Source organism: Ammodytes marinus (genome assembly GCF_949987685.1).
Source record: "Ammodytes marinus genome assembly, chromosome: 19".
NCBI lineage: Eukaryota > Metazoa > Chordata > Actinopteri > Uranoscopiformes > Ammodytidae > Ammodytes > Ammodytes marinus.
The window spans coordinates 14,209,129-14,223,148 of NC_137223.1; the positions used below are offsets into that span (position 1 = coordinate 14,209,129).

The 14,020-nt window shown below is 42.4% G+C and overlaps 1 protein-coding gene across 2 annotated transcripts; it reads left to right on the forward strand.

Annotated features, from left to right (window-relative positions):
- Nucleotides 1–4,321: 4,321 nt before the first annotated feature.
- On the forward strand, nucleotides 4,322–13,742 carry myb (v-myb avian myeloblastosis viral oncogene homolog). Of its 2 annotated transcripts, none has more exons than XM_080048082.1 (14): nucleotides 4,322–4,419; nucleotides 6,597–6,714; nucleotides 6,929–7,000; nucleotides 7,411–7,503; nucleotides 8,293–8,513; nucleotides 9,144–9,348; nucleotides 9,474–9,539; nucleotides 9,661–9,765; nucleotides 10,269–10,505; nucleotides 11,098–11,216; nucleotides 11,351–11,531; nucleotides 11,913–12,011; nucleotides 12,227–12,310; nucleotides 12,408–13,742. In XM_080048082.1, exons 1-14 carry the CDS (start codon nucleotides 4,397–4,399, stop codon nucleotides 12,519–12,521), a joined length of 1,737 nt encoding a protein of 578 aa, XP_079904208.1. In that variant the 5' UTR covers nucleotides 4,322–4,396; the 3' UTR covers nucleotides 12,522–13,742. The 2 variants fall into 2 exon arrangements, with proteins under 2 accessions (XP_079904208.1, XP_079904207.1); XM_080048081.1 differs by having other exon boundaries at nucleotides 4,378–4,419; nucleotides 12,411–13,742.
- The last annotated feature ends 278 nt before the right edge of the window (nucleotides 13,743–14,020 follow it).

Genomic DNA, 14,020 nt, shown 5'->3' on the forward strand with positions numbered 1-14,020 from the left:
AGGCCGCTGTGATTAATGATAAACACACGTCAAAACTGACAAAATCAATCCGCTTCACCTCTGTGTCTGTGTGTGTGTTTGTGTGACAGGTTGGCTGTAAGCGAGTCTCTTTGTGAGAGCAGAGATCTGCCAATCAGACACACATACACATACACAAAGTGTGTGAAGTCACGTTACTGTAGGCAGAAATAAAGTGTGGATATACGCTCAGACTTAGAATAATAATAATAGTGGCGGCAATCCAGTAGCAGCCACTTAGCCTAGTTTAGCCTAGCCTAGCTTTTCCATTGTACAACTTCTACTGGGCAGAAATAGACTCATACACTCTGCAAAATGAAGCGCGGGGGTTTGGATTGAGCAGCGGACTTTATGATCAGATAGATTATACGCCGTTCCTTTTATTTGGTGATTTTTACAGGACATCAGGCCGCCGTGATTAATGTTAAACACACGTCCTTCAACTGCTAACATGGTCGCATGTTTAGAACGTAGGCTGTGGAACGTCAAACGCCCCCGTTCCGCAACAACAAGCTGGAGCATTTAAACAGAGAGGCGGAACTGATTGTGTCGGGAATCTTACCCCCCGAGGTAGTAAAATTCCCGGAACAATCACTCGCACCTTTCTTCCCTCGTTCCGCAACGGTCGCATTTAAACAGCAGGGCGGAGGGCCGAAAGGCCGGCATATTCCCGGCTTTCACTGGCTGTGTAAAAGGGGCTATTGGCGGGCGAGTGGGATTTTTGAGATAATTAATTTTTCGGCTGATTACATGGACCAAACAGATGGATGGACAGATTGCTAGAAGAATGAGCGGATCAGTGTGGGCGGGCACTTTATTAAAATGACGTAGAAATTATATTGTTGAATGACTAAGAAACTTCTTGGTTTGCATCAATTACATTTTCTCTGTAAATTAATTATATTTGAATCCAGGACATGAACAACATGGTTCATAGAAATGGGTGGTTACAGTATCTTCAGAATCAAGTGAAAGCAAATGGTTGTGAATCTGACAACAGCATGTGAAAGCAGACTAATCCTGGTGTAATTGTCAAAGACAAAGCCTATATGTGCAAATGGGTGAGGGGTGAATCCATCCCAAAAGTTGGCAGTGGTTATATGAGGTAATGCTTTACATAATTTACTAATGGGACAGGCATCAGGGGAAGAGTCTTTCACAGGAACTCACCCCCGGGGAAATGCAAAACCTGCACCCATGGCAGTCTTTGACAGGTCGTCCAAAGGACTACATTAACATGTGAGGTCCCTAAAGTGGAAAAATGTGAAACTAAAAGATTATCATTTGCAAACTGAAGACAAAACTATTTATTTTAAAAAGTATGTGTGAAATTAAATGTGTTCTTGAATAATGATTACCAGATTTAAATGTATACTGCAGTACAACAGTAATGTAAATCAAATGCATGTTGATATACATTTATTATACTGTAATTATGAGCAATGAGTCAACTTGTGGATTTACTTAACCACATAGCCATAGAGAATCACATTCATTACCTATTTGACTTGGGATCAACCTCTCTCCAATGTAGGCCTTTACGTACACAGACACGGACAGATAATTCACAACACACACGTCTTGCCTTCTCAGCACTGGATTGGAAAGCCTGGTGGGATGATATCTCAAGTCCAGGGGCCAACATTAAAAATCATTCAAATGAACCAACCTGTGCACACAATGATTTGCAAAGGGGGCAGCCATCACAATACCTGCCCTTAACCTGTCCAATCGCGCCCATGCAAATGTCCTCAGCTAGGAGTCAATGGGAGTCAGGCTTCCTGCTCAAACTACTATAGTGGGTATTTGCATACCCTGGCTCTGTTCCTTCAATTTGGTTTCAGATAACAAAATGTTGTTTGTAATATTACCCTCGAGGGAAAAGACACATATGAGGCTTGTGCAGAAAAAAAGACACATACTGACAGGTATACTTAAAATTTCGCAAACTCATACAAATCAGACAAGTCAAGACAGAATTCCATCCAAATGTTTGTTTATCCTGAATAAGATGCATGATTTAATTTAAGTTTGCTTCTTTTTCAACTGTGTTGATTATGTTGGTAATGCTGGTTATTACTGAGGATAGCTTTGTATCTGAGCTACCTCTATTACTGACCTACTTTTCTTTCTGTGTGGGGCATCCTGCACGATCGCTGCTGAACAATTCAAATTTGATTTGAATATATAGAAATACCACCTCCACCAAGCAAGACTGAAATAATGCCTGTGTGAAGACCATATATGATTTAAAGCATATAGGCCTACAGATGATTTGCACCAAGGCAACATTATATCACGGGCCTGCAGCTGGAGGTAGTGACACTTAAAGTTAAAAGTGTAGTTAAAATGTGTAACCACAGAGAAATGTTCACAATATATGAATACAAATTGCACATATAACTCGATTTGAAAACGTGTCCCATGCTGTACTTCATTGAACCCATGTGCAATCATGTCTCGATATTTGTCTCTGTCTTGGTGATTCACTTCACCGAGCACTCGCTGCACGCTGTTGAATCAAATAGTGAAATTTGCAGTGCATGGCAATGTGTGTATGTGTGTGTAGCCCTTTATAAGGGCACTATTATGACTGTCCTGGGACAATGGGCTGGTCTGGGTTGATGGTAATTGCAAGTGACCAGGACAATACGGTCGCGTATGGAGGAACTAATACAATGAGAAGACACATTAATACAAGTAAAGCATTAACTCCCCCACCCCCCGCAATGAATGGCTGAGCAAGGACAGTCCTGACGCAGGGAGGATGGGGAGCTCAACCAAAACAAAATAATCACAATACTTGGTGGTCAGTTCCCTTAACACAGACGAGTGCAAAAATCATGCAATTAAGCTACGAAAGTATACTATAATCATCTTTGAGGGAGAGAGCTGCTGCAAAACAGGCGCATCTTGTTCCTGGTTTAAATGTGGATTATTCTGAGTAAAAGACATTGCCGTGATAGGCAAAAAGGCCACTTGAAGAAAGACCTGTGGAACATAAAGGCAGTCATATGCTTTAAAGCAGGGGTCACCAACACAGTGCCTGCGGGCACCAGGTAGCCCGCAAGGACCATATGAGGTGCCCGCAGGCCTGTTCTAAAAATAGTATAATAATCTGTTTCCCACCTTTTTTAAGTCATTGTTGATCATTATTGTGAGAAGTCATTAACATGATCAGTGTCTTCACATAGATGAATATCATTAATAATAATGTATAACTAAAGGCAAACTGAGCAAATGTGTTATTTCAGAAGAGTGTATCAAACTGGGTGCCCTTCGAATGACTCAGTACCCATGAAGTAGCCCTCAGGTTCAAAAAGGTTGGTGACCCCTGCTTTAAAGGCAGTTTTCCTTTGAGTTATGTGCAATACATTATGCATAGGCCTACCACAAACAACTTGAAGTGCCACTGCATTTCAGTATCGTTCTCTGTCTGGGCCAGCACAAAAGCTACTTTTATCGCCACACGATAAGACTCAAGGTCTTGCACGTTTTTATCACCGAGTAACATCTGCAGGCTATTTCTCACATCAGTCGGAACTGTAGAAACAGGTAGCCGAGCGAGAACAGGCATATTTGCAACTGCACGTTCCTCCTCGCATGCCAAAGACCCATTCATTCCGCAATTGTTTACTTCGTCCAGACACATTGGCCAAAGTTTCCTTCTCCTTTTCGTCAGAGGAGAAGTCACTCGCGAAAAGTGTTGAAGAAAAGCGTGTAGCGCGGACAACCAGGCAAAACGCGCCTTGCAGACAAGTCTACTATGGCCTGGTGCCTTCACGAACGCTCCGTCAATGTTGCAGACATATACTTGGCACATAGTAGGCCTATTCCTGCAGCCTACAGTGTAATCCTTGATGCACTAAAAGTATACCCAGACAATTTAATTTATTTTTAGTTTGCAGTAGGCAAACCTTTTTTGTTTTGTTTACCATGGCATTTATACAGCCTACTGTAGCCTAATGTAGGCCTATAGTGGCTTAGCCTTTCCTGCTAAACCATGTAAACATATTTAAGTTTAGAGTTTAGCCTACATGGTATTTTTGTATACATGTATCTGAACATAAAGTTTTCTCATACTTTTAATCGCTTTGTTTGAGATATAATCCAAGATTCTGACTTTTCTTGTGTTTGTTCAAAAAGTTGTATAAAAACCTCGGACTACAAGTGAACTGCACATGTTTTGACATGCGCAGTCGGCCGCACGCGCCCAGGAGCGCCAAATTTACCGGGATGCGAGAGGGGAGGAGCAGTAGTGAAGCCTGCTGTAGTTTAAATTAATGTCAACCTGCCACCTCGCCGGGAGAACAAACCAAGCACAGATAGCGAAAGTACATGCACAGCGCAACCTGCGAGCCGCTCTATACACATTAACATGGCTCGGCGGCCGAGAAACAGGTAAGCTCAAACGGACCAATAACGCTTTAATTTGCATTCACCTTAACTTTCTCTTATTCTCTCTAAGTGCATGTTATTTCGTAGCCTACTGTTTATTACGCTAGATATCCTTTCTGGTGGGTACGGTGCATTTTATTGACATGAGTGAATGAGTTGTTTTGAATGAAATGTTCATTTGTTTTTAGAAGCTCTTGTGTTTGCGTTGTATTTTCTTGGCCGTTAGAGCTGAGTAGTGCAGTAAGTGTCTCGCTCGCGCGCTCATGACAGGTGGTGGTCATCTGGCATGTGCGCTCCTCGCGCTGCTGTCAGTGGTGAGAGAGAGAGAAAGGGGTCTCTCTCTGTATGTCGCTCTATCGCACACATACACACACAAACACATTAGGCGGGTGGACGGGCGCTTGCCACGCTGTGCGCATATGACTGTGCCTGGACATTTAAGCAAAAGTAGACAAAATCAGATACTTTGCAGCACTCTGTGGTATGTGTGTAAATAAACGCGATCTGTCAGTGTACTACAACCTGATTGCAACAATCAATTTTGTGTTTTAAGTTTAGTTTACGAAGGTTTTGTATTTTTTTTATTGCGCTTGACCATCACACTATTCAGCCACACAGGAAATATATGTTTTCATTTTCTAACTTGTAGATTGGATTTTATAAATATATATAACTAGCGGGTATTAAGGTAATATCAAACACGCCTTGATGAAACTTGCAGCATCTCCGAAAGCGATGGTCGCTCACTGTTATTTCTGAAACTGCGCTTACATTGCAGCGTCCACTGTGAACACTTGTCTCGAGAGGAGGCTGCATAATATTTAGTAGGCTTTATCCCTTGTTTTGATACACGAGTCGCCACAAACTGCAGCTTCACTCACACACTCGCAGCTTTCTTGATGGGCATCGATCGGCTCCAGCTTTCCCTGAAAAACATCTGGTTACTTAGGTGGAGCTCGCGCGTAAAGTTTTTACTCGGGTTGTAATATTGTTTCATTTTTTTTTCATTTTTTTTTATTACTCATGACTTTACACAGATAACCTAAAGAAAGTGCGACGCGAATTCACCCAGCACAGCAGAGATAAGAGCAATGATAATGATCAATGATTCATCATGCAGTTTCCATTTGATTCATTGTTAAGTATAAATGCATGCATTGTCTTTTGTATGCATGTTTGTAAGTTGTACAAATGTAAGTTATCTGCAATAGGCTACTTGTTTTTTTGTATTCAGAAGAGCATGAGCATGGTTTGATTGTTCACGTGGGAAAGCATCCTACATCATACAGTTGCCAAATTAGAATTGTGTTCTTATTCACTTAAAACATAAAAAATGACTCCTTTACATTTCACCAATTTGTTTGTGTAAATGTATCTTCTGTATGGTCAGTGCTGTGAATCAGGTAGTCATACAGTTGGGTACATGGACAAAAATAAGGAAGCTACAATTCCACTGTAAATATCCTCTTGTATAAGCACGCACACACACACACACAAACACACCTCAGTGGGGTTCCTGTTCACCTGTTGCTCTGTGTAACACCAAAGTACCCTACCTAGCTTCCACGTTGTCCATTGGTTAACCAATCATTTGTTTCAGTGTGTGTGTGTGTGTGTGCATGTGCGTGACTGTGTGTGTTTGTACGTGCACTTGTGTACATGCATGACTCTTTGTACAATGCCACTGCAGGTCTGAACACGCCGGGGTCACGAAATTATGATCGCATATGCCAATCCCAGTATCTGTGGAAACCAAAAACATTGGAACCTGTTCATCCATCCATCCCCCTCTCCCTCCCTCCCACTTGCTGTTCTTTCCTCTCTCTTTCTCTCTCTCTCCCCTTGTGGGTGTCTTGGCTAAAAGCCTGCACCCAAACCTTCAAGAATGACTGGTTCTGTCTGTGTGTTGACACCTGATGAGTTAGAGAGTGGGCTGAGTTCTTTATGCACTCTGTAAAGAGACGATTAGGGAGTAGTTTGGAAATAGACAGGTTCTTATTGTGCTATTATTTACCTTTCTATTATCTTGCACTATTCTTTTTTTCCCACAGCCACCACCACATGTTTTTTAAATGTCTCTCACCCTCTCTCTCTCTCTCTCTCTCTCTCTCTCTCTCTCTCTCTCTCTCTCTCTCTCTCTCTCTCTCTCTCTCTCTCTCTCTCTCTCTCTTTGTCTACAGTGTTTACAGTAGCGAGGAGGATGAGGAGGAGGCTGAAATGTACGATCATGATTATGAAGGATCTCTGGCAAAGGCAGGGAAGCGCCACCTCGGCAAAACACGCTGGACACGAGAAGAGGTAAACACAAGTCACATGTTGTGTTTGACACTACTCACATGTTCACTAGCAATAGCCTCAGGAGAGATCACTCCCTGGGAACATTTATTTTATCATTGTCTGGTCCAAACAACCCTGACTGCAGAATGTACATTTGAAAAGTTATTGTTTATCGCTATTGCAGCAGAATATATTGTGTGTCTGACAAACTGCAATCGGTCTTCTCTTTCATCAGGATGAGAAGTTAAAGAAACTTGTTGAGCTTCATGGATCGGACGACTGGAAAGTCATCGCAAGCTTACTAACTGTAAGTCGTAGGGCTGTGTGTGTGCTCACTGCAAACAAAACATTGTTTTTTTAAACCCTGATCAACTTTAAGATGTTTGGCTATTTTGCTTCAATAACATGTCTTCTTTCAAACTACTAAAAATAAAGTGTAAATTAATTAGGTGTGTATTTAACTAAACTTTGTCTGTTTGCATCTGTATATTACTCCTATGATTTTATAAATGAAAAAAAGGCTGTATATTAAAAAAACTTTCAACACTTATATGTTTTGCAAGAACATTTTAACTCCGGCTTTATCTTATATCTCAAATGTAGTTTTTTAGAGAGATGCAAATGTATGCATGATGAGCAAGAAATTGCCAAATTTGCATATTTACTCAAAACAATCTCTGAAAACATTACTTATCCCCTCGCTCTCTGACCTATCAGAACCGTACAGATGTGCAGTGCCAGCACAGGTGGCAGAAAGTTCTCAACCCAGAACTCATCAAAGGCCCATGGACCAAAGAGGAGGACCAGAGGGTAAGAAATCAGCCTTCATCTAAACTTTAAATTGCTCATACATAGGACTTATGGGTCCAACCGATGAAACCAGATTGTTTTTAGGGTTAGTCCATGCAAGTGTCATCCAGGGTAAAAAAAAAAAATGTTCCTGTGAGATTAAAGCAACCCTTCTGTAGCAACTCATTGGCTGCTGTTGCACATTTTGCAGTTTCCCAAAAAAGTTACGCCATTACTCAACAAGTTAACATGGTTCTTTGTCTCTGAAAAACCTGCAAGGTATTTTTACTGAACCAAGCCTAAAGGAGTTCTATTTCCACCCAGATGCCACTGTAATGATTAGCAGAGTGGATATAACGTTCCACTGGAAACTCCCTCCCTGGTGCTCACCACCAGGTGTTCTCAATCCCCTCCACACTACAAGTTGAAAGATAAAGAAGGAGGGAGGAGAGGAGAGGAGACGCATTCAATCACACAATGTACAGTACAAGTTCCTGAGATATTTTTCTGGGTAACTAACAAGTTATGTTTTTTTTTGTCATTTTCTCTCCCTCTTCTGCCACGTCATATCTACATCTACCCCTCATACAACCTGCCATCTTTTTTTTACCTTGTTATTCTTCTCACTGTGTACCCCTTTTACTTCTCCCTCTCTCTCTCTCCCCCCGCTGTTTTATTGCTCATTCCTTCCTCTTTCCTAATGCCTCTCTACTACCATTCACTTCCTTTCCTTTTTCAACACTCTTCCTCCTGCGCTCTTGTCTTTCCTCCCCCCCCCCCACAAACACACACATACACACATATCCCCAGGTGATTGAGCTGGTCCAGAAGTACGGAGCCAAGCGCTGGTCGGTGATCGCCAAACACCTAAAGGGGAGAATCGGGAAGCAGTGCCGCGAGCGCTGGCACAACCACCTCAACCCCGAGGTGAAGAAGACGTCCTGGACCGAGGAAGAGGACCGCATCATCTACCAGGCGCACGAAAAGTTGGGCAACCGCTGGGCCGAAATCGCTAAGCTGCTCCCCGGCAGGTGAGTCATAGAATGGAGAAGATTTCAAAAAGAGAGAGTGAAATGGAGGGAAAGACAATGAAGGAGGGATGAGTTTTTTTTAAGGGATGGAGTGAGCCCAGAGAACCTGAAAGAAGATGGAGTGGTGAATCCAGCAAAGCCAGCGAAGACACAATTATTTATTTATAGGGTTATTTTTCAGGGACAATGCACACCAATCAGCAGTCGGGACTATAAGTGAGCCAGAGGTAGCCTAAGGTGCTAATTTTCCTCCTTTGTCCCCGGCCAGATATTCAAAAGGCGACCCTAAATAATACAGAAATAAGATGGTTTCAGGAGAAACAATAGGTCTAACAGGCAAAGTCAGGACAGGGTGGTCTTTAGAGATAGTGGCCCTAGAATCAAAAGACAAAGACGAAAAAAAAAAGATAACTGTAGTTTTGAAACGATTGTAATTGCCCCACACTGATAAAGACTGCCTGTTATCTGTGGCAGCCTCTGTGTGCGCATACGTTGATAATGCTATCAAGTATACGACTTACGGTTCCAGCACTTCTTTTTGCATGTTTAGCATGCTCTGGGGATACGGTTTTTTTTTGTAATGATTGACCTGTCGGCTAATATGCATTTTATTATTCACGCACACTCCAGGACTGACAACGCCATCAAGAACCACTGGAACTCCACCATGAGGCGGAAGGTGGAACAGGAGGGCTACCTGCAGAGTGCCGCCAGGCATGCCAACTCCTCGCTGTCCGGCCACAACAACCACATCTTCCACCAACACTCGCCCGCTCACGCACAGCTGCATTCCCTGTCGCACCTCAACTACGCCTACATCGCAGACCAACACAGAGTGAGTGCACCTTCCGAAAAAACAAAACTCAGAACGCTTGAATGGGGGGAAATTAATTGATGCCGGTTGGTTGCAGGGAACTCATGTATTTGATGCGGATGTTTTTTTTTTGATTGGCTTAACAGGTTCCGTTCCCCATGGCCTTGCTGAACATCCTGAACATTCCCCAGCGTGGAACCGCTGCTATACAGGTAAGAAAAAGAACGGCACCTAAACATAACGTAATTGAACACTATAGTGAGGTAACAGGTGGGATTGTCAAATGAACAGGTTTGGATCATCACTCCAATGTGCTCTCTCTCTGTTCCTCAGAGACACTATAACGAGGAGGACCCCGAGAAGGAGCAACGGGTTAAAGAGATTGAACTGCTGCTCATGTCGACAGAAGACGAGCTGAGAGGCCAGTCGTCACTACCAGTGAGTTGTGTGTGTGTGTGTGTGTGTGTGTGTGTGTGTGTGTGTGTGTGTGTGTGTGTGTGTGTGTGTGTGTGTGTGTGTGTGTGTGTGTGTGTGTGTGTGCGTAAGTGCGTGCGTAAGTGCGAGTGTGTGTGTGTGTGTGTGCGCAAGTGTGGCTGACCTTCAAACCATAAAAGAGTGACAGCACAATTTATGTTCATGTGCTTTTGACCCTGGCTTTAAGGACAGTGGTTAGCTGTGTGTGTTTGTGTGAACGAGGAGGAGGAAACATCTGGGGGGTCTGTTTCTGCAAAAGTGATGAAATAGGACCTTATCGCTCTTCTGGTGTGTGTTGTGGCCCCTTGTGCAAGCCTCTCTACCCAACACTTCTTTCCCTCCTTACACTTTAAAGTTCCTTTTCTTCTTCTCGTTTTCTCTCATTGGTTAATTTTTGCACCTCTTCCCTTATTGCCAGGCTTACGTTTTTTCTCACACTTTGTGTATTGCTGTGTTCCTTCCCTCAGATAAATTTGCCTTATCCAAGCTGGAGTAGCCAGAGCGCCATGACTGACAGCTCATTACCTCATCATCATCAGACCGCCGCCCCCGCCCTGCCTCGGGACCAGAGCTGCCTACCTGAGGAGAGCGCCTCTGCAACACGTGTCCACGGCAACCACGGCCGCGGCACCAACAACCGCAGTCACAGCAGTCCCACGTTCTCGAATGCCATGCCAGAGTTCATGGAATCCGTCATCGATTCGGTAAGTCTCTGCATGTAGCAAGTCAGTTTATTTTGCCACGGCCGACTGTGTCAAGATGAAGGACGATAGCTTAGCAATTAGCAACATAGATTTTTTTTCCCCCCAGTAGTCGGGCTTTGACCCATATTTTGCCGCCCTTTTTCCTAGAGCCTATCCTCAGACACTGTCTCACCCAATCAGGGCTCAAGAGTCGCTCACGGAGCAGGGGCTGGTTTGGTCTGCTCAACTCCAAAGCCTTCACCGGGCAGAAAACTACCCTTTTCGCCCTCACAGGTAGTTATTGTAGCTATAAGTGTGATCCAAAAATCCATCCAATCACCAGCCTGCCATCCGATCATATCAACAACCAATCAATTAGAATGAGTGCCCTGCTGCAGCTTTCCATCGATTTGTTTTATTTGAATCATTTCATCCTACAACTTGTCTCACGAATCGTCCCTCCGCTCTTCTCCTTTCCTCTCCATTTCACTAGTTTCGGATGGAGTGTGCATCCATGATCTGCCAAATTGTCATAGCATTAAAACTAAAGCATTAAAACTAACCTGTCCGGCGACTTTGATTTGATTGGTCTCCTTCCATTTTGGTTTCACAGTTTCTCAACCAATCAATGAGCTCCGAACACTCCGACAGCGACAGTTTACCAATGAGCTCGCCCGTGGACATCAAGCCTCTGATCGACCACACTCTCCGGCCCCAGAAAGAGAATGAAATGTGAGTGTATCTCTCTCTCTCTCTCTCTCTCTCTCAGTCTCTCTCTCTTATTTAGCTTACCTTGTATGTGGTACATTTGTTCTTGAATGAGGATTTTTTTTTACGAACGGTTGCTTCTCTTTCTATCACCTCAGGTTCAGAACTCCAAACATCCGTCGCTCCATCCTGGAGTCATCCCCATGTACACCCACACCCTTCAGGTCAGCCCTGGCCCTACAGGACGCCAAGTACGGACAGATGGTTGAGTCCATCAAGCAGGAGCCCATGGAGTGTGCCATCGAGCAGCAGCCTCCACTGAAGAAGATCAAACAAGAGGTACTTTCCACTAGACAATAAGCACATACACCTGCAAAAAAAAAAGATTAACTTAAGTTAAGTCTCTTTATTTGTCAATTGACACTCACACACATGCAATGTACATGCAACTTTCAGACAAACTTGAGACTGACCTTTAGAAGTTGTATTTCTTATGTTGAAAAAGCAAAACTGAAAGTACGACGTTTTGCAGTAGTAAATGTGGGTAAATGATTGCTTATTGCTATTTTCAGTTTGCCAACCCAACTTGAGGAATATTTGGAAGTCGCTGTTAACTGATCAGTAGCATTGCTTGGAGCCACTTAAGGTGGTCCACTTTGCACGACCCTTTATATTATAACTATGAACAATAGTTGACGACAATGCTTTTTTGGATCCTAGGTGGAGTCTCCATGTGAGAGGAGCCCGTGTCTGCAGTGGGAAGGACAAGACCTTCACACACAGCTCTTCTCCCCCAACGGCCCTGCTCAGGAAGTGCCTGTAAGTTCACTTCTATTTGGCCCAGCGGTTCATGTTGTCTGAGGTCAAGCTATCACACACATGTATTTTACCATTAACCATAGCCATAGACACCCACCCCTGCTTCCTGTGCTATTGTTCTTTGAGTAATGTTGTCGTATTTGATGTAATAGTGGTTGTGTAAATCAGCTTCACTTGTTAAAATATGTTTGTTTTTTTAACATTCATTCATTCAGGACCTGGTTACAAGCTCGTTATTGAGTGAAGATGGACACAAAACCTACCACCACCCTCGCAGAGGAATGGGCAGCCCACTACAGGTGTGTATCAATCAGTACTATGCATGTATTTACTGGGATTATGGTGGTTGATTGTAAACTATAGAAACTCATCACCCTCTCTTTGTCTTTCCGACAGCAGCTGAGTGCCTGGGAACAGGTGACCTGTGGGAAGACAGAGGAACACATTTTGGCCTCAGAGCAGAGCCACAAATACATCAACTCTTACTCTACGAGGACACTGGTCATGTAGACTCAAAGTTGATCTGTGAACATCAACAATCCCTGTGCTGGATGCAGCGCCGCGGGATACATATTTGTTGTGGTACAACAGTTGGGAGAGGCTCTACGCCGTCAGTGTTTATACACTCACACTTGTTGGATTTCAACCAACCAAAGACTTTTTACATATTTTTTTGTTTTTGAATCTTTTTATAGAATTTGCCTTTTGTTTTTTTTAGAAATGTGTGTCCTATCACTTCTGGCCTTGTCATTGTATTATTATCGATGTTGTATTATAAATGGGAAACGGTGGCTATATAATTTGCATTTGGGCTGTATTATTAATTCCGAATTTTTGATATTAATATAAAGAACAAGTTGATTAATTTATTTCTTTTGTTTGATGATGACTTTGTCGATGTTGTTTTTTTTATAATTGGCCAATGGAGCAGTGTTGTAAGTTAAGTATTTAAGCCCTATTAGCATTATCATAAGTCCAAAGGCATATTAATCCATTCAAAACTGACCTCTGTATTTCAGTCCTGGAACTTTTCAGTTTTTTTTTCCTCCCCCTTTTTTTTAAGGCTACAACTAAGAATTTCAGATGTTTGGTCTGTGCTGCCTCATGGAACACTTAACTGCTGAACAGGAACAGCTACAGCTGATCATACATCATTATTTAACTATAAATGATCATGTTTTACACATCAGAAGGGGCCAGCCTTATTAGTATTATCAAACCACCACATTGGCACCTTCATTTCAATTTTCAAATTATTTCTGGCCTCTTCTGGGGAAACAGTCAATGAACAAACATTATATTTGTGAGAGTTTATATTTCATATATTTATACATTGTTTAGATGAGCCTATGAAACCATGAGTTTCACCCACTAAGAGTAAGACCAAGCTGCATTTGAATTTTTCTATTCTCCATAAAAAGCGTACTAAACACTGGTATTTTATATGATGCTTCAAACAAAAGCCCAATTGAAACTTTTGTATGTTTGTTGTTTTTTAAACATTTCTTTCAATAGTTTTGTAAACTTTTTTTAATGCATTTTCAATCAGCGTTTTGTTTCCCTTACTAAGACTGCAGTAGCCGATGTCAGACATTTAGGAGACTACTTTTTTCATACGTTTAATGCCTTGTTTTTATACTAGCTTTTGAGCAAAAATGATTTTATAAAAGCGTTTATACATGCCAAGTTTTCATGTTGTTTTATACTTTTATACACTGCCTAGTAAATAAAGAGTGCTGTTTTTTAAAGCCTTGTCTTCAGTGTCATTTTGGGTTCATTCTCATATAAAGAACATCACATAATAATCTAGCCGAAGATCGTGATAGAATCGTGATAGCAATTCAAAAGCTGTTCCACAAGAAAAAACACATCTCCATATACGTATGTTTCTGCTGTATATATGCTTTTGTCTGAAACCTTAGTCCAAATAGCCTGTAGTGGTTGGAGTCACAAGTGTCAATAGCCCTGTGAAGGCACACTATTTGGAGTAATTCCCCTTTGAAATGAAT